Here is a 25,994-nt window from a genome sequence, read left to right as displayed (position 1 = left end):
ATTTTAAAACTCATTCAAGAATGATGGGGGGGACATTTTTTTCTGTCTCAGATTTCTAATGGCAAATGAAGTCTTTGGCTATGCATCAATCTATTTGGTACTAAGTTAGACTTAAATTACATTGACTCAGTAGAATTTTAGAAATGTAGTACGCAATGCACTGATGCAAGACATAGCTTGCTGAACAATGCAGGAGCTATAAGAAAATGCTCAATGTAAACATTTTTACACTTCTTCAGGAGCACTCAAAAATATTTGCTTTGAATCACCATTTCTCCTTTTTCCCTGAAGATAAAGCAGTAAATGTGTCAAAAGTATAATGTACCATTCTGTCCAGATGTCACCTCAGTGAATAAAGGTGGCAGTATCTCATCGGGTCATATAAGATATTTTCTTCTACATTCATATAGGTGGTAAAAAAGATATAACAACTGAATTTTGAAAATATGTGGCCAAAGAATTTCATCTGCATGTAATTCTTAAGTACACACATAGCAACTGAATATGCAAAGGGGTTAGTGCAATCCTGTACAAAAATGAGAGCACAGTCCTGCCAGATTAAACCAGAACAAAATGTACTGTCTTGCATGTACAACATGAATCCATGCGTAATTTTGCTGGGCTAGAACAGAGTACAGTGTGTTCCTGTTAATATTTACTCATCTTCCATTTCAAACTGTAGGCTCGTCCTTTCAGATAGCAAATACTTTTGAATATTTAAGTAACAGCTAGTTCTATTTTACTAAGATTACTTACTAACAAAGGAATGAATGATCCTGATTAAACTGGCTCCCTGCTTGAAAAATATCACACACAACAGCCAAAGAAAACCCCTTTGAAACATTCCTGTGTTTGGAGGATGTAAGGAAACTAATCTTGTATCATGACAATGATGATGCTATATAAAAATAATATCCATCTATCCCAACAAACTGGAAATTTTATTGGCCTGGATATGAGGAGCAGTGCAAGGTGGGGGAAGGGCAACTTGGGAAGATATGGAAGGATGACTTTTCCTGCAAGGGTCTCGTTGGCTAGCCAAAGAACAGCAGTTTTGGCCCACCTTCTTCTCCCATCCTCATGCCACAGTCTCAGGATCCTCTCATCCCTCTTATCTATTCTACTCCCTTCCATGAACACAGATGGAGGTACGATCTTCACAGTAGACTGGATAAGATTGATCTCTTGTTTTGCTAGGGTCAAGTGCACAAGGTTTGCACTTTTCCAATTTTCAACTAAAATGATGTTAGCTTAGTATGTACAAGAACACCAGGACTCTGTAGGGATGCCCATAGGACAATTCTGGTGTTCAGGCAAAAAGAAGGAATGTATTTCCCACAGGCCAGCATGCCTTCACAGAGGGGCAAGATACAAAGTAAATTGCTAAAATTGAATTAAGGAATGGGAGAAGATGCTACTGATTTTTTTTTAAATTACATGTCAACCTTCCTGTACCAATTCCACTTCCATGTTGGATACATTAGGCAATTAAAAATGGCCTTTCAATGTACATACATTCCTCTCTCTATTCACCTGCATATCTGTACCACAACTACTACATACCAAGCCTATGCCTAACAGCTTACAAAAAAATCAACTATCTTGATGAAGACTGAATGATTTTCACCCTCTGGTTTAAGACTTCCTTCCATTCGTAGTTTAAATGTCATATGAAAGAGTAGAACGAAGCACAGAAAACAAGAAAAAAAAATAAGTTTTCTGGCTCAGTTTGACCACATGATAAAATTGAGTTTTGTATGAACATTTCAGCAAAAGCATAAGTAAGTTATAACTCTACATTATGACAAACCTGTTATTAACATCCTAGAAAGTTAAGGAGAATAATTTTTCTATTTATTGAAGAATTCTTGTAATTCAGGAAGGTAAACTAGAGATATAGATCAGTTCCCATCTGCACTCAATATATTTATTTTTGTTAATAAATAATTCTTTATGACTGAATTCCCTTTCAGAAGAAATTACAACTAATACAGTTGCTTTTACTTTCAACATTCTGATGTTTTAGCACCATTTTCAGTTCCAAGAATTAAAACTTAATTTCATACTAAGTGGCCACGAAGAGCAGGCTTCAAAGCCCAATCACATTCATGGAAGGACAAAAGCTAACCATATCCCAGGTCCAATTCAGATCCCAATGGAATTAATGGAAAACTTTCCATCACCAGATGGAACTGAGCTTGGAACTCACTCCTGTATAGAGCTATGCTGGTATCTGAGGTTTTTTGCAGGGGGGATTCATTTTGCTTGTTTTTTTAATTGGCTATGTTATTCACATAGTCCAAACAGTCTGTTCAAAGACTCAGACTATCTCTCAGTTATATCTGATTTATCATCTTCTCTAAAATGTCCTCCATTTAATAGAAGCTATTTTGATCAAAGCATATAACCTTTACAGTGATTTTCAACTACTGTCATTAAACGCAGCCTGATTTGCAGCTGCATTTTACCAACCTGTAAGTTTTTGCTTTCCCAGGTGTTTGGTCCAGGGGACATCTCATTTAAGCACCTTTTCTGTTGATAATCAAGACCCTCTAGTACAGCAAAAGTATGAATTATTGTAAACATATTTAAACTAAATTCAAAATATTTACAGTAGCTCAGCATGCTTTCTATTCCATCTTTTCTGCTTCCTTTTGTCTTCCTAAAAAGATACTCAGTCTAAAGCTTTAACAGACTCATCTCAGTTCTGTTTAGAGTAGTGATGAGCAAGCTATTTTTCTCAAAGTAGCTCCTGCAAGGAGACTATTTTTTCAAAATAGAGCTGCCAATCACTTGACAGAACCATACCTTGTGACTACCAGGCAAGTTTGGCTGTTCTCTGACTTTCAGAGGGAGTGTTTCCTACCAAATTCCCTCCTCTTACATTAAGAAATGTACTGTAAGTGTCTATGAATGTAATTCAGACAGTTTTGATGTGAAGCTCGACTGATTTCTGGAACATATTGTGTTATGAGTAAATTTCCACAGCATGCCACACATTTCCTAGGTTTACTTTAGATCTTTTGCCAAGATTAACAGCATTTCTTTCATGTTGCTTTCTTTACATTTATATCTATATTCCATGTTTAACATAATGTTTCTGTGGGTCTGGAGAAAGCATTAAAGATCTTTAACTTTAAAATTCATAATTTGTTGCTTTCTAAACACTCTGCTTCATCCATTATTACACTTTGCATTTGTTTCTTTATAATTCACTCAACCTTCCCTTCTGAAAACTTCATGAACCAATAAAATGTGCTGACTTTTCACAAGCTTGGAAATGCAAGATCTGCCTTATACTGATTTATCCATGAAATAAAACAATTTAGGGTAGCTTAAACAATGCACAGAAAGGACAACCACCTCTAATTCTGCACATACTACATAACTAACTATAAACATCTTTTAACACATCTAAATCAGTTGCTTTTGCCTCTACTACATTCTATTAAACCCTTACGTGGTTTTGGTTCATTATTTCTACAATTAAATGCCTTAATGTTCATTTCATATAGTGTGTTATCATTCAATTTGCTATAAATTTGATGTGCCTTCAAAAGGTAACACACACTTTGTATCTCAGAGTTACAAGAACGTGACAATCTCTGTCATTTTCACATGTGGCATACTGACCTGGTCATCATAACGGTAAGTGAGGAATTGTTCCCCCGTGGTATCCTCAAGAAAACTCCCCTGTGGAGAAAGTGCAAACTCAGGCAAGAAGTATGCACCTTGGGATTGCTCTGCTCTTGTCTGTAAGAGATTCAGAAAGGTCACATTACAGCTACTAAAAACACAAATTTTAAAAAACTCTATGTGTATAATTACAAAGACTAGATATGAACTTCTGGGGGAAAAAAAGAAGTTATGTGTTTTCAGACAAGGATTTCTGGGTGGATACTTTGCTGCAGAGCTCTGTGACAAGGATATGCCAAATGCTTACAGAGGTCCAAAACCCAACACAATGCCTCAAATAGCAGGATCATCTAATAAACAAAAAGATACCATCTCTGGCTTATCAACCATCACTGCTGAAAGACACTGTGAAAACCCGCTAGAAAAGCAACATTTGGCTACACATTCTTTTCCCTTATACACTTCACTAGACCGTTACTGGCTGCTGCAGGTCATGGGCTTTTGGTTAAACGCAGTATATCAATTCTTACAGGAAGATACAAATACATAGAATCATAGAATAACTCAGCTTGGAAAATATCTTGAGAGCTCATCTAGTCCAGCCTTCTCAAAGTAGGGTAACCTATGAAACCATGACGTGGTGAATTACTTTCCCATCCTGCAGGAAGCTATTACTGCAAAGAAGAAATCTGAAGGGAGCGGGGAATGACTGGAGTGAACACCAGGCGGTACATATTAGTTCTGTACGCTATTCACAATTTGTGAACAGCATTTAAGAACAGACTGGGAGAGGAAGAAAGGCCTGTTTCAAGCTACAGAGGAGCTAATTCTGTCAGAATCAGTCAGTACCTCCAGCTGGGCTGTCTGCCACCTGGGCCCCTATTAGACAAATGGCTTTTGCTTAACTGATCTGTGCATGTTCAGTAATTGGAACACACCTGAAACGTGCTAGACATGCTGAACGCACATACGCTGTCGTTACATAGTAGGTCTAAAGCTTCCCAGATATGTAGCAAATGTACTGCACAGACTTCTAAATCCTTATTCCTACTACATTGTAACTTTATCCTGAGAAGCTAATTGGCTTGCATACTAGAGAAAATAAGCAATCATCTTTTGAATGCAGAATATTGAGTCCAGCTGTGGTAGGGAGAGAGTGGAAAGGGGCAAGGAGTTGAAAATCACCTTCCAAAAGGTTGAAACCTTTCAGGGAAGAAAACAAGCCCTGAAACGTACGAGTTACTGCTGGACATTTCCCAACGAGTCAACTTAATAAATGGGGTTTAATTAAACTGTTTGTTATATTTTGACATATACATAGTAATTTTACATGAAAGCTAGCACTTGCCATTGACCAGTTTCCAGACTGTTGGCTAGAACTGTATCAAATATAGGTGTGTAATTTCAGTGCCAGATAACCAGAGATTTCAAAAGTAATCCACGTAATTTAACCAGTTTGTGGTGGAAAAGGCAGGCTTTGCAAGACCTTCTGCAGTTTCTCTCCTGCACCAAGCTCACGACATATCATAAAAAGCAGATGAGATGTCATTTGCAGTATGGGTCTGGAGAAGCTTACATTGCTTTTGCTTACTCTTCTGCAAAGAAGAAGCTGTCAGCTTCTCAGACTGTAAACCCCATCATTCATGACAGCATTAGGTTAACATACTTGTTTTAAATCAAGCAATCGTCATATAAACTAGAAATAGTTTGCAAAGGACATGTCTAGACTAGGGTAAAGGTCATATTTTAGCACGCAAGACTGAACAAGATTTTAAAGAGGATTTTTTCATCAGGCCTGCATAAGAGTAATTCATGTTCACATCATGTTATCATGCCATTTCTATAAAGCCTGTTATAACAGTAGTCTACCTTGTACGCTTTAGCCATCTGACTTTATTTATGCAGAATTCAATCGTAAAATACGGAGAATAAATCTACATTTGATAACAATAGTTTCTCCATAAAGCAACGAAGAGATGTGCACAGTTATGCTCCATGCTGAATCCAAGCTGGCTGTAGCTGACACAGACCTTGTCATGTTGAGTATAACCCAGACGTGAAACTGGCTGACATAATCTGGCATTTTTCCCCACTGGTTTCAATGGGCTATCGATAGATCCTGTGTGAGGGAATATGGCAGTGATGTAATCCTATGATTTCAGCACAGGACTAATGGATAAGAGATATGCATTCTAAGTCTCAAGTGGCCTGGCTTAAAGTACTTAACATTTCTACCTCAGTTTCCCCAGATGTAAAATACAATTACAACACCAACTGACCTATATTAATGATATATTGTAAAATTCAGTTTATATTTGTAAAATACTTTGGAAAAGAATAGTGTTAAGTACTAGCAATTTATAACAGTATTTTTGAAAGATCTGCCTAATTTACGGGCAGAAGATAATCCAAATTACCCCACCACACTTCTTCGATAAATGTATGTATCACACTTTTTCCCTAGTTTCCTATAAAAAAAATTGTCAGTAGGATATTTAGCAATTAACTTGCTTGTGTTTCTCATCTTTATAAGCTAAAAATTAAAATAGAAATGTCTTTCAACATTCATCAGTATTATGCTTTGAATATAAAAGATGCCAACATTTGAAGCTAAAATAAAAATTTAATAAATATGACATGAGAAACTAAGGGCTTCTCAAACACATTCAGTTTTTGTATTAAAAAATGAGCAGCTAGCCACTAGAGAAGCAGAAGAATGCTTGATAGATTAATAAGGCAAGCAAAATCTGGCTTCCAAGCATGGAAAAATTCAGTGTAAAAGATGAATGTTTTATTAGGTTACACAGGAGGTTACAATGGAAACTGATCTGCTACCTACCTACTATAACCAAAGGAGGAGTGCAGCAAAGCATTTAATTGAAAATAAAAATCTAGGAACACACTATGAGTTGTCATGCAAACCAATGTTGAAGCCAAGTAATTACAGCTGATAAACAATACAAATCAAGAAGTTCATTTAAAAAAAAAAAAAATCAAAGCTTCAAATGCTCAAATAACTCTTGTATCAACTCAAAGTCGCAGAAAGTTTTTCCCTTCTAGATATAGGTACCTTCAAATAATCTGCATGTGTTCAATACACTTTCATTCATACATTGTTCTGAGCACAAAATATACTGTTTCCACTTAGTACATTTTATTCCCCACTAAGGAATCTACCAATATTCCTTGTGAAGCTTTTATATTTCTATGGGCACTGCTGCTTAAACAAAATTTGAGTCTGTGGGCTTATAGTATATTTGGGATCATCTCTGAATGACTTGGCTAATCCAGTATAAGTACATGTTTTAAACTAAAGACTGCAAGTGCAATTTTCAGAAAACAATTACATTTCACGCTAGCGTTTTAAGTCTTATTTGACAGCCAGTTTAATGTTATTAGCTTTAAGTTAAATGTGTCAAATTACAAGTACACTTAAGATTTAGAACAGGCATTTTAAAGCAGCTTTTATGATTTTATTAAGCACATGAAGACAGTAGAAGGTGATAATGTAGCCAAACCAGATATAATAATAATCACTACATAAAATTCATTGAATTTAATATATCAGGTAGCTAGGAAGCGTGTACTACTCTACTGACGAAGAAGAAAATTTAAAAGTCTGAAACAGATCGGCATTTCAAAATCTTTCTGGGTATCAGTTAATCGGGACATGTAACTTATTAGTCAGAAACTGAAAAAAATAAGGTCTTCCATTCTACATCATTCTATCTATGTTATCAAGGAGAACTATCCTGATAAATAGATGATGTATGTAAGTTCTAAGAAGCATAAAATGGCACTGTTCTTAATCGACGTCTTATGCACTGAGCACAGCTTTGATCTCAGGCTGTGATTGCTTCCTCACTCATCACCCCCCACCTGAGTGCTTAAAGACTAAATTACTCTTCCACTTTCAATTGCAGAAGAAAAAATGAACAGCTTATATCCAAGCTGGCAGTTTTTATATCTCCCTCCACACAGATTTGCATGTTACCATTTTTACTGCTGCCCAATTTCATTGCTTTGTATACTACTCTGACTGGAAGCATCTGCTTGAGTTGAAGTTGCCGATTTCAGGGATTTTATATTTTATGTTGTTAGTGAAAGTAAGAGGGATTATTATTGAGTACTTCCCAGCCAATGCTGACATTAGCAAGCAGCATGGCTGAGAAGGACTGAATCTGCTGATAAATAGTGTGCATTACTGAACACCCACATGAACAGTATTTGAAGGAGAGGGGCTTATTTTTAAGCAGCTGTAGTCAATCTAATGGACTGAGTATCTCTTAGTGACAGAAGCACAGGAGGTGGGCTGCTGGGACACATCTTCTAGTTCAGTTTGACCCAAAAGGAATCCCATTAGCACTCTCCGAAACCACTATACAACACAAACTACTTTAACTGGTCTTTTTCCTTGACACCCAGGATTCATATTAACTATTGCCATCCAACTCACTTGTAATTATCAGAGTAATCACTGAAATGTAGAGTTTCCTATGAATAAGAATTACAAATATTAATCATCGGTCATCCCTTCCAAGGTACAGATTAATGTCATCCAAGGATTTAAACTGTTACTGTAATTTCAGATAAATTAAAAAAATGTACTTTAGTCTACAGTTCTCAGGGATCATTTCATACAAAGGTTATGACAAAGTTCATCTGAACGTCATGATAATATGCCACTATACTACTTAATCATAGCCACAAGGAGATCAGAAAGTATATATAAATATGTTCCGTATTTATATATAAACAGCAGAAGTGAGCTTTCTGCAAAGTCTGTGTTGTGAAGGTCAAAAGATGAGAAAGCAGAGACAGAACGCCTCAAAGGAATTGCTTGAACATAATTAGAAATAAAATACTATTGTTTCAGGTACAGAGGAATTTTAAATTTTAGCATTTCTTGGCACCAAGAAGCACATTTCAAAAAAAAAAAGGAAAAACTGTGCTCTTATGTACACTTCTTAATGCAAATCAGCATTACCTCAGTTTAAATCAATCATCCCCTAACTAACCCTGCATGCTTGCTGAAATTGGGAGTATAATGACAACAAACGGGTTTGTGTAAAGAAGGTTAAAACTTCAAAATTATCTATTTTAAATGCCAAAGATGACAAAATACCATACTCTTCCTGAAACTGCCTCAACAACTTGTTTTTAAAAAGAGGAACAGATAAAAGATAAAGGTCCAGTCACTTAGAGCTTTATAGTTATGCGCAACTGCACTATCTTGCCCAAAGTAAATTCTATTTAAAATAAAATAAAATAAATTAAAAAAAAGAGACCAGCACAGTGAAGGCAGTTTGCTTCCCATAGTTTTGTGGCTCTTTTATTAGTTCTTGTTGGAAGGGGGGAATTGGACAGGGTCTTGAGAGTGTCAGTTTCCAGAATCACTGTTTTAGGGGGAAAGATGGGAAAAGCAGATAAAGCGAGAAAACTATCTCCATTCTTAATGACTCGTAAATACACGTTTGTCAGATTAATATGCATGGCAAGTCCAATCATATACCAAAATGTGTGCCTTTTGATTTAATTCAAGTTAAATACCTGTCTAGGAAGCTGCTGTAGCATATGATTTACACCCCAGGGAAGTAATATACCAGCTAAGTAGCAGTTCGTTTTAATGGATTTTCAAGGACTCCAGTACAAAAATGTTAGATTGAGCATAGCACTCCAGCTTCACCACAACATGAAGTGTGTTAGTAGATAAACAAAGCCACATTAGCAGTTCAAAACTTCAGATATCTCCAGAGCAAGCAATCCTGATGAATAAATATCTAGTAAGACTCAGATTAGCTTTTGTTATGGCAAAGATTCACAAAAACAACTTCCTAATGCTAGACACTCTGAAACATTTAAAGACCCTCAGTTCACTTCAACTGAGTTTCCAGAGAAGCTGCCAGCAGCTCAGCATTTCTGGAGACCAAGTCAATTATTTAATTATTAAACTAAGAGGCCAGCATTTTAAACCATAATTAAACTATAAACATCATTTCTTCTAAAAAAAGAAAAAGGACTCAGCTGAACAGATGAAAGCCAAGCACTTCTTCATAAAAGAACCCTGAAACACTCAGCATGACTGTCAAATTTCATCAGGGAAGTCACAAGTGAAATTATGAGACAGCCTGAAAGACTGAAGCAAAAGTCCTTCCAGGGACAGACCTCAAGTGCGTGATTGTTTTTCCGTGGTGTGTGCTCTGTATTAAAGGCAAAGTTCTGACCTGATTTAAGCCCAAATCTAATGATTTTTCCTCTCATCTCTCATTCTCTCATCTCTCATTCTAGACCTATTTAGAACCTGTAGAAATAAAGCAAGCTTGGGAAAATGTGCCTGTAAGTTGGAGATACATACAAAGATAAGCAAAAGCAATTCATAAGTATTTTGCATAAGCCACCTATTTACGATATAGTAAAATGCTTTCAGCAAGCAACTTAGAAACTGAAAATCCAGCTATTATTTGAATAGCATCTACTATTGAAAACTGAACTTAAGCTATAACTACAGTCACATTCATAACCAAGAAAGCCACTGCCTGCATCATCTCAGCTGCTTAAACCAAGCCCATTCTGCACCTATTCAAGTATGAGGAGTTATTCCACTGAGTTGAACGTGCTTAAGATGACATCATGAAAACAACAGTGCTCAGTCCAAACCTTTTTTCATGCTGTAGGTTTGTACAACTTAAAGCCAACACTGAACACGACAAGGATAATGGAAATAATTTTGGTTTTAAATTAAGATACTATCTTTCCATCTTTTCAAAAGGATATTTCTACTAATTTTTTTCTAGATTAAATGTAAATACATTTTCTTTGGCATAGCTTGGGCAGCAGCCCGCAATCAACATATTTGGAAAATCTTTTTCTGTACCTTCTAAAATTTATACTAGTGATTAAGCTTTTGGATATTTATCAACATCTACTTATGTTTTCTCTTGCTATGGTCTGGCTAAAAGCTTAAACTTTTCACTGAAAGGCTACAGTAGTATTTAGCCAAAATCTCATTTAGTTTCAAAACCCAGCGTAAATATCAAATGTTTCATATTTCCAAAAGAAATATGAAGCCTGGAGTTTTCCTTCTTCCAATGAAGCTGCTTCTAAACTCTGTGTTAGGCAGACTCTGCCTTCTTTCCAAAGGATTGATTTGATGTGCCTAATACTTGCTTTTAGATGAGCTGCACTAGCAGACTGAGGTTGCGCCCAGTGATATCAGTGGCAAAGTTCCCACCCCCATCCTTACAGAGTCAGGGCCCAAATACCTCTGCAGCAAGACAACATCCCTTGCAGTATAACACTTACTATTAGGGCTGTGAATTACTCTAGATATATTCAATGATTTTTAGCTTTACATAAATAAGAGCCAAGGTGAAAAATACAGCACGCAGAAGAGATGACCCTAGAGCAGTTAATTTCCAATTATTATCAGAACGTTAGAGACTGTGGCTCAGATTCTGTTGTCAAAATATGCAATGCCCAATTATTTCTTTAAGTCTTTAGTCTAGCCTTGGGGGAATGGGCACAACAATATTTAAAGCCAATATTAAAAGCAATTTTATAGCATATAGACAAAACATATACTATAAAACCTGGGTATTACTATTACCACGGAGAGTAAAGTTTCACATACAAAGTGTACAAGCCCGTTCTCAAGAACAAGAAAAAAGGGTTGCAAAGATATGGATTTACCAGTAGGAAAAGAAGAAATTAGGAGAGTAAAGTTTCACATACAAAGTGTACAAGCCCGTTCTCAAGAACAAGAAAAAAGGGTTGCAAAGATATGGATTTACCAGTAGGAAAAGAAGAAATTAGATAACAAAAAACCCCAGTAATTTTAATCCCTGCCCTCTGATTTTGTTTCACAGCAGTGATACTACTTATATTGCCAGCATAGTGGGATGTCTACTTGGTCTCCTTACAGATGCTGAGAAGCTGCATTAAGTATACCAATGGCATCAGTGTTGAAAGGCTGAGAGGAGCTGGCAGTATGGTGAGAAGGGACTGTACCTGCTGTATGGAGGGAAAGAAATTCATTCTTGAACTCATATCTCCTGTATACACTGCTTGATTATTTGCATTTTTCTACTTCTTGTTTATGTGTTTTATATAAAGGTCTTGTTCAACAATTTCTTATATAAAACACTGCCTTACGATAATGTGAAATTCTAACTGCTCTGAATAATGAAGGAAGATTATACCTGCACCTTCTCAGAGGCTTGATGCTTTGGGGGCAGGGGGATTGGTTGAGGGATGTTTTCACTTTTTTTTTTTAAGATGGAAGTTTTACTAAGATGAACACTCCTCTGTGCCTAGACAGTGAAAGGGAAGGAATACCTTGTTAAAAAAAAAACACACACAACTGAAAATGAGACAAAATACCATTTCACTAAAACCTCTTTCTAAAGTCTTGCAAGCAAGACAGACGTAGATGACTGAAGTCTTTAAAAAGTTGGGGGGGTTTATCCCTTCTTTCAGCATATGTTCCACTCTTCCAAACAAAACCCTCCTTTTGTTCTTTATTTAGTAACCTAATAAGTGGTAAAATTCTTATCATAAATCAAGACCTTTCAGCATTATTGGAGCATGTTCTCATGGAACTCTATTTATCTCTTATTCATTGAAGGTTTCTAAGGGTTCTTATGATCTCCATAGCAAAAAATATGCTACAAAAGTGCTTCCAGCATCCTTAGTAAAGAAACCAGGATAATCTGTAGTTTTTTGGGTTGTTGTTTTTAAGTTGTGCTGTGATTTAACCCAGCAGGTAGCTAAACACCACACAGCCATTCACCCTCTCCCCCCTCTCTGCGGGATGGTGGAGAGAATCAGAAAAAAAGGTAAAACTCGTGGGTTCAAATAAAGACAGTTTAATAGGATAGAAAAGGAAGGGAAATTAATAATAATTACAAAAGAATATATAAAACAAGTGATGTCCAATATAATTGCTCACCACCTACTGACTGAGTCCAGCCAGTCCCCAAGCAGCAATCAGCAGCTCCCAGCCAGCTCCCCCCAGTTTTATTGTTCAGCATGACCTCGTATGGTCTGGAATATCCCGTTGGTCAGCTGGGGTCAGCTGTCCCGGCTGTGTTGCCTCTCAGTTTCTTGCACCCCAGCCTCCTCACTAGCAGGGCATGCGAGAAGCTGAAGAGTCCTTGACTGAATATAAGCACTGCTCAGCAACAAAGAAAACATCAGTGTGTTAACATTATTCTCATCCTAAATTCAAAACATAGCACTGTACCAGCTATTAGTAAGAAAATTAACTCTGTCCCAGACAAAACCAGGACCATTTTGTTAAAGTGACCTTTACCATGAACGCCATGTGGTGAAAGAACTATTTTGCTAAACTGACAAACTTCTAACAAATAGACTCATTTGCAGGAAACAAACTTGCTTGTCTACCTATGGACATGATTGCAGCTCCAGTTAACACACTAGAGGAGACTGGAAGCATAATCTTTGAGGAGCAGCAGATTTATTTACAAAAGGCAAAAAAGGAGCATAGTTTAAGGCTACATAGGATCACTGTCAGAGGCAGTGGAATTATAAAGTAAAAAAAAAAATCAGCACATGCACTGAATGAAGATTCACATTGCTGAAGGAGTAGAAGAACAAACTAAATAAAATGAGCAAACATACAGTGTGATTCCTTCATTGATCAATAGGAGCCTTTATCATGGAGGGGCAAGACACTTTAGTACCTTTGGCAGGCCATACATTAACATAGACCTCAGGATTATTCAATAACAGCAAAAAAAAAAAATTACAATTGTGGGCCACACGATACAAAAGAGAGGCTGTAGCAGGCTATGGGCTGCAGATGCCTAATTCTTTACTAATGAGATAAATAGCTCCCAATAGGCTTGCAAGGGCAACATCACCGTTTTCTAATAAATCACTTCCTTCTCACCCTCTTCCCCAATATTCAGGCTGGACAATTGCTCTAATGCTAAAGAAATTGTACAAGAAAGGTATGTATGATCACAGATAACCAGCAATTGCATCTAAACAGGAAGCCTCCTACAAGCTAACATCAAGCAAGAATTTTGGGCAGGTGAAACTTCACAGCACCATTTTGTAAGTAATCCTGCACAGCACTTGCAAAATGCTCCTTTGTTTTCATTTGGACACAGTGACATGCCCACACTGATGTGACTGCAGGATTATGCATAGATATGACCAACCTTTCCACACAGAAGTTTAAACACACCGAGGAAGATGATACAGGTGGCTGGAAATCTGCATATAAATATGTGAGCAAAATGGGATCTAGCACATTGCTGGGTACTGCAAAAAAAAATTTATTAGCCACCATCAGATAAATAGGCTAATAATGAGAGAATGTAGGAGACAAGACTTTACGCAATACTTAGTTCCTATAAAGTACATTACAGAGTTAGAAAACACACTTAGCTCTTATATACTATAGTATTATAGTACTATTCATCAAGAGATCTCATGACTCAAAGTTGTCATTATCCTCATTTTACAATGGCTGCTCTCAGGAGAGTCTGGCTAAGAATGACATCGGGACTCCTGACTCAGATTTTCCCAATTCTTTTTAATTTAAATTATAACCTTAATGTTATGAATGTTATGTTATGTTAGCGTGATTATTTATATTTAATTTCCTTTTGAGTTTTTTCTTTAATAGTGATATAATTTGAACTGACATAGTAACATGCTTTTCATATACTTCAGTTGAAATTGTGCCTAAGGGCAGTGAAATTCTCATCCATAAGCTGTGTAAGGAAAAAAAACTGGCACTCAGAAGCCAAACACCTGCTAGAACTAGTGGCGGATCCAGATTTTTAAGAGAATTCCTGTGGCATAATGAAAACACAAAGAAGGGAAACGTGTGGGGCAATGGAATGATATTAAAACCACTGAACCTGGGGGTGGAGGGGCGAAGAATCCTAAACCACTGTATACTTCAGAGCTAAATACTGAAGATCTTAACATTAAAGATGTTCACAATTGTAATTATAAGCAGAGACTTCTGCAATGTGGGTAAGGCTGAACAGTGACTCTATCATATATTGCAGGGCACTACCATGCCTTTCACTGCTAATTATAGAGTCTTCTCCCTGTTCCTCAATCTCAGTACATCTGCTTGCGATTCAGGTGGCAAAGGAAAACTGGCAAGTATTCAGCCCCCAAAAAGCCTGGCCTAGCACAAACAATTTTTCATCATTGCATACTGTTTATGCAATGTTGTCATCAGCAACAGCATGGTGTTTATCATGAACTGAACAGGTAGATGAAATGTACGAAATTGCTCTGCTACTGTAAATTGCTACACATTCTCGTAACAGAAACAGACCTGGAAACAAGCAAACTCTCAGCCACCAAGAACTGGAATAATTTCTCAATAAGAAAATACATCTTTGGTGCAACTATTTTGAAGATCAAATAGCCCAAAACTCAAGGTGGAGAACAGAAAGACCATGCAACTATGCAACTCTGACAGATCAGGAAGACAGAAAGTTTGACAAACATTACCATCACAAAGCTCCTCAATGAAAGACACCCTCAAAGAGTCCTGTAAACACCATATAAACAGGTATAATCCAGTAATACGAAGAATAAGGTGGCAAGATTCCTCTTCAGAGAAGAGTCAAATCAAATTACTGTAGGATACATAAATATCCCCCTAAAAAAGAATATACTTATGTCATACACACAAAGGTCACCCAGCTATACTTAAATAACTAATACCGAATTAACACAAGAACAACCTTTATCAATCAGTGGTGTTTGCTGACCTACTTCAGTGACTTCCGCAATGAATAAATACATATATAAGGTTGTGTAAAGGCTTGCACATCCACAGATCAACAGAGCAAAATTGCTCAGGTAAGTGGAGAACTGAACTCAGTGGTGCCAGAACTTCTCTTGTTCCAAAGGTACTAACATGACCTGCACGAAACAGGCCACAGAACTAGGTGAGGAAATTTCTGCAAGTTCATCACTTCTTTTTAACATAGGAAACATTTTCTAAAAGGTTCAGTCAGTTTAGAGTGCACCAAGGAAAAGGGGATATACATTATTTCCTCACTTAATTACCTCCATCACAAAAATTCTGCGTATTTTTGCTCTGAACTTGCCTAGCTTCTGATTTTGGCCTTTGGATGGGCCTGGGAGGTGGGGGTAGTGTGCGCTATATTACACTTCCTGTATTATCAGAAGTAATTTTCTTCCTTTTCCTTAAAAAAGTTTGGAAAGGTGATGTGTGGTAGCCTAACAGCACCCACATGACCAAAATACTTAGAAACATACTCCTAGTACTGCTATCCCATGGAACAGGAGAGTTTGGGCTAACGCTGTTCTTCATCCACCTTTCTCAGCAGAGCACTGAGAGCACCTGCTACCATCTTGTCAACACAACTTCAAAAAGGGGCCTGGGGTGAAGAGGTATCCCAAAATTCTAGTTACAAAGACAGACCACCCTGAGTAAAAGTGTAAGTAATCTAAATGGTTCTCCTCCCTTGTTACCTCTAGCTGATGAATCCTTTCTCACCTGAAAGAAATTAGACTGTAGAGAATGCCACAGCCAGATGTTCACTCTCAGGCTAACTTATGATTTACAACAGCTCACCACATGAATGTGTCTAACACATGGCGAGGGAAACGTGATTTTTTCCACTGTTAGTTTTCCACCACTTCTGATAATTTTAGTGATGTTAACCCAGTTCTTCACCTACTCTTCTTTCTCCATTGCAGTAAGTCCCTCTGCAGGGTTTATGGACTGAGCAGCCTAGCACATTGACTCGGTCAGGCACATTTTCACAATAAGGAAGCAGTTAAATGGTCATGGCTCTGCTGCAGGAATGTTGGTTTAAGGCTATTAATAAGGCACATGAGGTGAATGCCTTTCAGCCAAGCGCCCTCCACGTGTGCACACCTGTTTCAGCATGATTTTAAAAAAATTCCCAAAAGAAACTGTTCACAGCACGCAGTCTCTAAGTCTCAAATAAGTTTCTGCAAATACTTTAGAGCTTTTAACCTTTTTGTGCTTTACTGATGTCAGGAATACCATTACACCAACCACCAGGTAAAGCATCCTACTTCCTAGTAAACCGTTTTTCCCTAAGAAATTATTTTGGTCTTATTAGCACATCTCATCTACCACTTTGAGATTGTCACTGACTTCCAGTATCGTGATCATTCCCACCTGATCTTCTGCTGCCAAAATGCTTTCCCTGACCCAGGCCCACTGTTCAAACATCTCAACTCACCTCTCCAGCATGCATCCATCCATATGTATTTAACTTAGCCTCATTTAAATGTCAGCCAAACTATTCCCTCAGTCCAGTGATGCCAGCTCTGGTATCTTTGATCCACCCATTTGCTAACTCCCTGTTAAAACTCTTGGGGAGAGAGAGGATGGTTTTTCTCCAAGGGTACTTTGCCTTTGTCTCTTACCAGTAAAAGCATCTCAAGCAGGGCAAGGTTTTAACTGTGTGTTGTATTGAGCTGAACACACTGTCCAGCACTAACAAAGCAAAGGCTGACTAGAAAAAGGTCAATAAGTGGACAAAACCCAAATATAACAAAAGAAGCGAAGCACCCCAAAAAAAGGCAAAGTCTTCAAATCGGAAAAGACCAAGTATTAAAGAGGACCTACTGTTAATCTGAAGATTGTCCCCTTCCTGGTCACAATTTACCTACTAGCATTAACTGACAGTATTTCACATGTACACTTACAATAAGCCACTACCTAGATAACTATGCTTTAGCAGTAAAAAATACAGCAATTAAAAGGTCACATGACAGGCCCTGCAGGCATCTCTTCACTGACAACTGTTAAGACTAATGGTCATTAGTTTAATGACTCTCGGTTTTGTTCGTCTACATAATGTGTACAGCAACACTGCAGGACTGATATGCTGAAGGGGAAAGGGCTCTTACTGAGGTGAGAAAAGATAAACACAGGATCTGCTGCTGGAAAGAATGAAATAAATCCTCTGAACAAACCAGAATTGCTGAAATGTTAAAAGACACAGCCAAGCAAGTCAGACATAGAATGAAAATAGAAACTGCTAATTCAGAACAGGATGCCTGCTCTAATCAAGATAGTTTCAACGCTAAAATTTTATTACCCATCTTCCATGACCAGCAAAAAATTTCATTAAGCAGTTTTAAAATGTTCCAGGTGATTACAGAATGACATTCAATGAACATGACAACAGAAAAAGGATGAAAAATTGACATTACATTTGTAATTCAAAGGCACAACATTGTCTAACGTTTTGGAATTTAAAAAAGTATGATGCTTTCTTAAATGCTCTGCATTTTCTTTTTTAAATATTTTAAGCAGCAAGTGTCTTCACTGTGACTGATCTCATCAACATAACATTTTTAACCCTCTAATGGTCTATATTCCAAATGCAACCAGTAGCGAGTATAAGTGATTAACACAGGTATCACAGAAGGAACATTAAAAGAGAGGCCATGTGATTACATTCCTAGTCACTCATCTTGTATTCACACTCAAACAGCTGAAGTGGAGTGAATTGCTTCGCTATGTGTGCACAGCTCTGGGAACTTGGCTACCATATCCACAATATGTGATTTGCCAATACATACCACCTGCATACTGAGGGAACGGAAGACCTTCCTGTGGAGGAATATCTTCCCATCCTGTGTGGGTGTACAGAAGCAGATGTGTACGTACAGTGGATAGCTCCCAGGACAGATGAATTGAGACATGTCATAAGTCATGCATGGCTTTCCAATAATGATTATCTTTCTACAGGAAATTTAACAAAATAATTTTACTCCTTCAGAATACTGGATTGGAGTTTATGATGGCATAGCAGATGGCTAGTAAGATGAATTATCTTGTTTCCTTCTCTTTTCTAGCTGTTTGAAGAACCTAATTGTAGGGGGTGATAACTGTTTCAGCACGTACCTAGTTACTGGAACTTCACTGAATCTTCTGGCAACTAAAAATTAGACACACAACTGTACAGCAAATAGAGGCTGTAGCTAAGCTCCTGAAAAGCCCTCCTACCTTGACCAATACAGGAAAGGCCGTGGAGGGACTGACTCTTATTGTTGCTTCTGGTATAATCAAATCTTTTAACGCATTTGTCTTGCATGCAAAATGTGACATAGACATCTTTCAGAAGGCAAGTCATTCAGCCTCCCCTCCTTCAACAAAGTGGAAAACACCACTATTTTTCACAGAAGTAGGACAACTACTAAGGAATCCTTTCAAAAGCAGCTTTTATATACTGGATTCTAAAAGAGTACACATAATCTTGGTTTGTCCACTTGACCTTGTCTTTTGAAAAGCTGTCTTGTCTCTTGTAGGACAAGGGATACTCCGCTCACTACTTTCAAAAACAGCAAGGGCAAGGGAAAACACAGCATTTCCAATACTTGCCTGATTTCTAACCAGCAGTGCAAAATCACCTATTCTTGCATATCTAGCAGCTTCTCTTTTACCGCTGCCATTTGCACATAAGGTTAAACAGGATTCTTGACAGCATAGTTTAATTTTAAAGATTTACAGAAGGGCACTATTCCTACAGAATATTTTTCAACTATTCCTGAGCACTTTTGGATGGATCTGTGCAATAACCTCCCCTGAATTTTCTTATCCGCAGTCAGCTCTTAGTTTGCCAGTACAAGCTAATGTGAGATAGCAGGCCAACCCTAACAGTTCAATAGCTAAAGGTTTAGCATGGTTCCAGATTCTCATATGTTTGTCTTTAGCATTCTAAGACTATTCAAAATACAGACAGAATCCAAGAACAATGGACTGTGCAAAGGCAGGGAAATAAATTCATCCGCCCTTTTATTTAATTGCAGAGAATTCCTTTTGCCCTAGGTATCTATAACTTCTCAGACTAAAGCAACCCTGACACTAGAAACTGCTACAGGTAGAACCTACACAATCTACTAAATTTGCAGTGGTGTAAAATACTGCGCTCTTCCTGATTCAGTCAATCTATTCTTATCCTGCGTAATTACACATCTCTTCACATTCTCCACTGCTTTACAAATTGTAAACAAACCGCACAAATTGACGGTCTCACTCTCACAATCAAGCTGTGCTGACTGTGGCAGTAATCCTATTTTCATTTGCACTTTTTACAGGCCTGGCTCCTCTGCGCTTCATACAGAGTAAAATGTTATTATATGAAGCCTAAACAGCATCCATTTTAAATATCAAGACTCGAATATAAATCTTAGCCTGTGTATTTCTCTGCAAGCTTGGCCGTACTTGGAATTACAAGTCCAGAACATCTCCATTTCAGAGCCCAGTCTTTTTGCCAAGAGATATGGTTCTTTTATCCTCATTATAGTGGGAAAAAAAGCCAACTTGCTGGTCTGACTCAGGCTGTAATTATTCTGTGCCTTTATACAAGCTTTTTATAGTTCCTGGTAAAAGGCTGAAGTGAATCCTACACATCCACACAAGGTCTGAAAGTTGTTGCCCTCTTGCAGAAAACCATCGAAAAATGACTGAATGAGATTTGTCCCTTCTCTATGTGCTTTTCCTTTCTTAGGGTTAGGATGATGCATGCAGTGATTTTGCTCATTTTGCATTACTCCAGCTTTAATAACAGAGGAGGAGTCTGACTGCAATTTTTTCTGTAAAAAAATGCAACAAATTTCTCAAAAAAGCCTGATTGCCTACTTAAAATCTTCAAAGAAGCAACTACGCACTTTAAAAGGAAACAATAATAAAACTTCCAAGTCAAAATGCCTATACCAACAAGATTTAGTATGGTCTCTGTATCTCAAAATAAGCCAAAACTATCTATTCCTGCCATTTACAAACACAGAATCATTCCAAATTGCATAAAAAACATAAGAATCCAAATCAGTCACAAGCATTTCACAGATTAATCAAATGTCTCATGCAGACCAGGAAAACACATGGCTACGCTGCCCTCCTGGTTTTGCTCCTTCAGCATCGAGCAAAAACCCAATACCTATTCTAAATCAATGTGTTCCATACTACTGCTTCCTGGGAGACTGGGGGGTGAAAACATGTAGGAAAAAGAGCACCATTCTCCCAGGTCTTTACAAGCTATAAAAATCATATTTTAAAATGCCAGTAATATAACAGGAAACGTTGCACTTAAACTCTCAAGTCTACTGTGAGTGGGCAAATGCAAAAATAGGGCACCCCACTTCAATATTCCACCTACTACTACTCATTTTTTTTCTCCTCTCATATATATGAAAAACAGCCAATTTGTACTATTTTCAGAATACTATTCCAGGAACAAAGGAAGTTAATGTACAGCACATTTGAAACAAAGTCAAAATACAAAAACCAAATTCAGCTTCAGTTGAGAAATGTTTTAAATAAATTAAAGTTAATAGAATAAACCCTTCTCTGTAAATCACTTCTTATAATTTCCTTTAGTTAAAGATAACAACATATTGGATTTAAGTCCATACATAACATATCAAATGCTTTTTTTTTTTTACAGAGGATCTATTCATAGCAGCTTGTATTTGCAACATATGCAGCAAATTATACTATTAAACACTTAATCCTAATAAAGTTTAAATTTCAGTCCTAACAATAAAGCTTGCACAAATCCTGCTATACTTGAAATAGGATTCTAGAAATAACCAATAAAAGTCATAGGTAACTATCATGACAATTAATAACTGAACATTTGAGATGTAAAGTTAGCTGTTTACATTAAAATGTTCTGATGAAATATTAAGAACAATTCTGAATATCTTTTCAATTGGTAAATAAAAATAATGTAAACATTAACAAGATACAGGAAAATAACACATAGGTGAGAGCCCTGTGAGTCAGTTTACATGTCTCTCAAAAATGTGAGCTCTTATGTGCACTCCATGGCAGCTGTGAATTGACTGATCCCACTGAGAGGCCTTTGCAACTCCAACACCTTACAGAACAGGCGAGTACAGCACCAACCCTCATGCAAATCCACAGCAGGAGAAAAATTGCTACTGCAGTAGAGAGCCTCTGGTACTAACAGCCCATTAAAAAAAAAAAAAAAAAACAAAAAAAGAAGCATAGGCTGCTACAGCAGCCCTCCAGAAAGAGGAACGGATGTAGATGAGCTACACCAGCATTTGCAAAGCTGAACAGAACTTAACAACTGTCAATGAACAGAATTTAACAGGCATCAGCGCAATGCCTCCGCAAAGAGCAGTAACAGTTTCCGAAAGCAAAATCCATTGGAATCAAGCATGTCCCAATCTAAATTTTATGTCAATTCAAGCATTCCATATATTACATCTGACCTATCTGATGTTAATTATGCAGCTCTGAACAGGATTTTCTTCTAAGCTACCTTATTAAAGAGCCACTTCTAACACAAAAGATAGATCAGGCAAGCAGGCCCCCATTTTATGAGACCAATCATGCCACTGCAAGCCCCAGCTCAAGCAGATATTCAGCCTAGCAAGCTGCAGCATCCTTCAACATGAAACATCAGTCCTCATTTTTCTTGACTCATGTTCTCATTTAGATATGCAAAAACATCTCATTGTGCCTATTTTCTCAACTAAATATAACACCAGGCTAAATCAGCGTATATTGGTTTATACAGCAGCCCTGTAACTTATATGCAAAGAAGAGCCCATCAGGAACCTGCAGTTATCTAAAACTCAACTAAAGACAATCTCCTGAGACTTTGTTAGTGCAATTACATACACTATACATGCCCATGTAACCATATAGGATACATATGGGAATTGAAGTTCTAAAGTTTTAGCGGTGAATTGAGGCTTTCAGCATTGCACACTGCCACCTAAAATGGGCGATGATACATATATATATATATATTTAGGGATGTTAAACGCTCCTTTAAAAAGAACTTCTCTGTAAAGGCATATACACTTTAACAGGTACATTACATACTTTTGCTTTAACTTAAAGATACAGGTGTAATTTCTTAGAATAATATAGATATCTAACTTTTTCAAACTCATCAATCTTAGACACTGAAAACGTCACCAAGAATTTGGGTTCTTCATCAAAAGGACAGGTTAATGGAACTGGACTTGCCTTGTATCACTTCAGGAATCAGATTATTATAAAAATTAAGAAACTGCCTAAGTAGTATGGAATAATTTCATGAAGGGGTTCAGAGTGGTCTGATTTTCAGAAGAGCTGGGGAAGAACTAGCAGGTGCAAGGATGTTGTACCAGAAAACTGTTCTCTCAGGAGACCAGACAGAGTTGATGACATGGGAAACTTGGGTTGCCAACTTTCTGCAGAGTATATAACCCTGAAACTCTGGGAAAATGAGGTGGATTATGAAGGTCGAAGAGAAAGGCCAGCCCATTACTGAAAGAGAATATAATTGAATTTTGCCAGTTTTATCTGGATGGCTACCCTCTGAAGATGAAGGGCTAGTGCCACTTTTTCATTGCTGTTAGTCTGTTTTCTTCACTTCTCAGCTCCCTCTTTTCACAGACCCAGACCCATCTGGAGCTAAGAAAGCACATTAGCAAAAAATTCCCACAAAGGGTTGGTTTTGTGCAGCCAGCTATGCTTTCCCCACACTTACTGCAGCTTTTCTTGAAAGAGTTCATCTGAACTCAGTATCCTTACTCTCAGAGTAAGGCATTCTTGAACAGAGTAAGACAGTGTTGAGAGGTAACAGTGGAATCTTAAGGTGGGCTTTGACTATTATGATCCAGGCATGCACATTACTGGTTGTTGGCTGCATAATTCATTCACATTTTGTGCCAGAGGAATCTCTTACTTCATGAGTTAAATTTTATTCATAGCTGAAGTCTACATTCAAAATAATACTGGGCTATTATGGAAGCAAAGACTTATAAAAATTGAAAACTCCCTTTGAAACACATGCTTTCCAGTAAGAACAGCTAGCAAAATGCAAAACACTGTCAACATTCCAACACCATGATGTCAATTTTCATATGCACAGACAAAATGCTACACGTAGAAATCAACTCTCTGTATCTTCCTTATTTATGGTGTGCTTGTATTTCCCTCTATTTTCATTAGCAGAACTGCACCATGCAGTGGAGAGTGCAACCCCTTAAAAGGTTCAAAGGAATCTTCTGAATATAGTAAATCTGGCAAAAAGTCACATCTTCTTAAAAAGTGAATTTCCATGTTCTGCTTCAGTTCTCCTGAAAAATAGCATACATGCTCTAAGGACTGGTTTTGATGTTTCCCTCTGCAGAAGTTCAGAGAAATTCCTGCCAACAGGGATGGTCTGAAACACCTGATAAAATGGTCTTCAATGACACACAATAAAAAAGTGACATGTAAAAAAAATGGAAATCACTTCAAATTTTTCAAGGTTTATAAGCAACAGACAAATTATCTTTATTATTGCCGTTTTTGGGGTTTTTTTTTTCCAGAGGGATAAATGCAGGCAATTTTTAAGAAAACTAACAGCTGCAGACACAGCTTTAAATGCCATCTGTCCTTAGCAGTTACATGAAGAAGAGATGAAATGATTCACACCACACACCAGGAAATACGACAACCAGCTAGTTAGCACTAATGAAATTCAGCCTCAGCTTGCTTCCTATGGGCAGGTCCTGCTCAAGAAAAACTCCCACTGATGTCTCAGGCAAAGTGCCTGCAGACTTCACTAGCACTGTTACTCGAGTGCAGAATGTTGTACTGTTAAGTAGAAAGCTTGAATTTTACAAAATAAGGTCTCACTTGTGGCACAGTAACCTAAGGAAGTCCACAGGGCTCCCCAGCCTGGATCTTTTTCAGGACTGAGGTTTTATACTGCCTAGACTGAGAGTCGTCATACTACCACTGATTCAGTGTGATCTTTTGGCAGCCAAGGGATGATGGGACACTCCTATAGCACCAGGTGAACAGGACCAGTTATTTTCTTCAGCGTTCTCAAGGACTGTCCTTAAATAATAAAAAGAAAGTCTACAATTCCTGTATCTCCCCGTTTCTAAATAGTGGCTTCTATGTGACATATGACAGATGGCTCACAGAGGTCTAAATTCAGCAAGAAAAATAAGCAATTATAAACAAATACATCACTGATGTTTGCTAAGGACATAATTCAAGCAAGTTCAAAAGATCAGAACAAGACCCACATGTTCTGTTATCCCAGCTTAGGCCCTTCTCAAGATGGTTATCTACAGGAAGAAATTTTCTCCAAGAAAAGCTTAGTGTTCCCAGTACATCTCTGTTGCTCTTGGAGAAACCATGCATTTTTTTAAAAATAAATTAAAATTCAGCTCATAAATAAAAATCAAAAATATCCAAAAAAATTTCCCTTTCCAAGTAACACTGCTGTTTAAGACTAGGTAAAGATTTAAAAGGTTGCAAGTTAGGAACAGGTGATGCTAAGAGGATATTTGAAAGGCCCATGAGACTCGCAACATTAAGTAAAATGTATTTGCCTACTGCTCTAATTGCTTACAAATTTTCAAATCTATTCCCACTGGAAAAGCGATGGCATTTTAAGCCCAGCTCCTGGCATTAAAAATACATTTATAGCTTCCTCTTAGCAGAAGATAAACAGCTGCATAGTAAAAACTCATACATTAAGATGGCATTCTAGAGGTTTTCTTACAGTTTTGACCAACCTATTGTGTTCTAAATTTAACTGAAAGAGGTAGGAAGAGGAAATGGGAAAAGCATCTGAGTATGCAGTTTCACACTGGGGTGAAGGCAAGTTCTCACTCATGCAGGGTACATGTATGGAATACTTGTGTCTTACAGAAGGACTGATCACATAATGAAAGTGGAATTTAAGCCAAGCCTTATTTAGTAAAATATCAGAAGCCATTTCTCTATTTACCTTGCTTAAGGAAATACTAGTGTTCATTTAAAAACAAGAAAACTACTCCAGCAATTAAGATTACCCCAATTTCCTTGCATAATTAAAAAATCATTCCAAAACTTTAAAATTTGAAAATGCACCAGAAACATAATAAAAATGTTTGTAAAGAAAAAAATAAAAACAATGTAAAAATGCAAAATATTCCCAGCAGACACAAAGAAGTCCAAAATGTAGGCCCCTACATTGGTTTTGAGCAAATTCTTATGCATCCAGGACATACCTCCAGATACACCTGGAGTCTGCAGAATGTATTTCTTTGTTAGTTTATAAATTGGTCATAAGCGACTGCAGGTCTAGGATCGGTTCTAACTTCTAGTTCAGCGATCCTCAAGTGTAGCCCCAAGGAACATCAAAATGGCATAAGAACAGCTGAACTGGTTCAGACCAAGGATCCAACTAGCCCATCAGCTTCCAACAGTAGCCATAACTGGACACTCAAAGAGCACGTCCCGAGAACGTATGCGCAATACTTCCCTGGAATACTTTCCTGATCTCACCTACTTTTCTTAGCCTGCTGTGGTTTGCCTATATAGTAGTACTTAATGGATC

The 25,994-nt window shown here is 37.4% G+C and overlaps 1 protein-coding gene across 3 annotated transcripts in view; it reads right to left on the bottom strand.

The window, feature by feature from the left end:
• The window catches only part of ADAMTSL3 (ADAMTS like 3), a 203,288-nt gene that overhangs the window by 151,821 nt on the left and 25,473 nt on the right, over positions 1 to 25,994 (bottom strand). For all 3 annotated transcript variants that reach the window (XM_056345954.1, XM_056345955.1, XM_056345953.1), the window contains one exon: positions 3,634 to 3,753. In XM_056345954.1, coding sequence (XP_056201929.1) covers positions 3,634 to 3,753 — 120 coding nt within the window. The remainder of the gene's footprint in view (positions 1 to 3,633; positions 3,754 to 25,994) is intronic.

This window comes from Falco biarmicus, chromosome 7, assembly GCF_023638135.1.
Source record: "Falco biarmicus isolate bFalBia1 chromosome 7, bFalBia1.pri, whole genome shotgun sequence".
NCBI lineage: Eukaryota > Metazoa > Chordata > Aves > Falconiformes > Falconidae > Falco > Falco biarmicus.
This window is presented reverse-complemented; position numbering and strand designations above follow the sequence as displayed.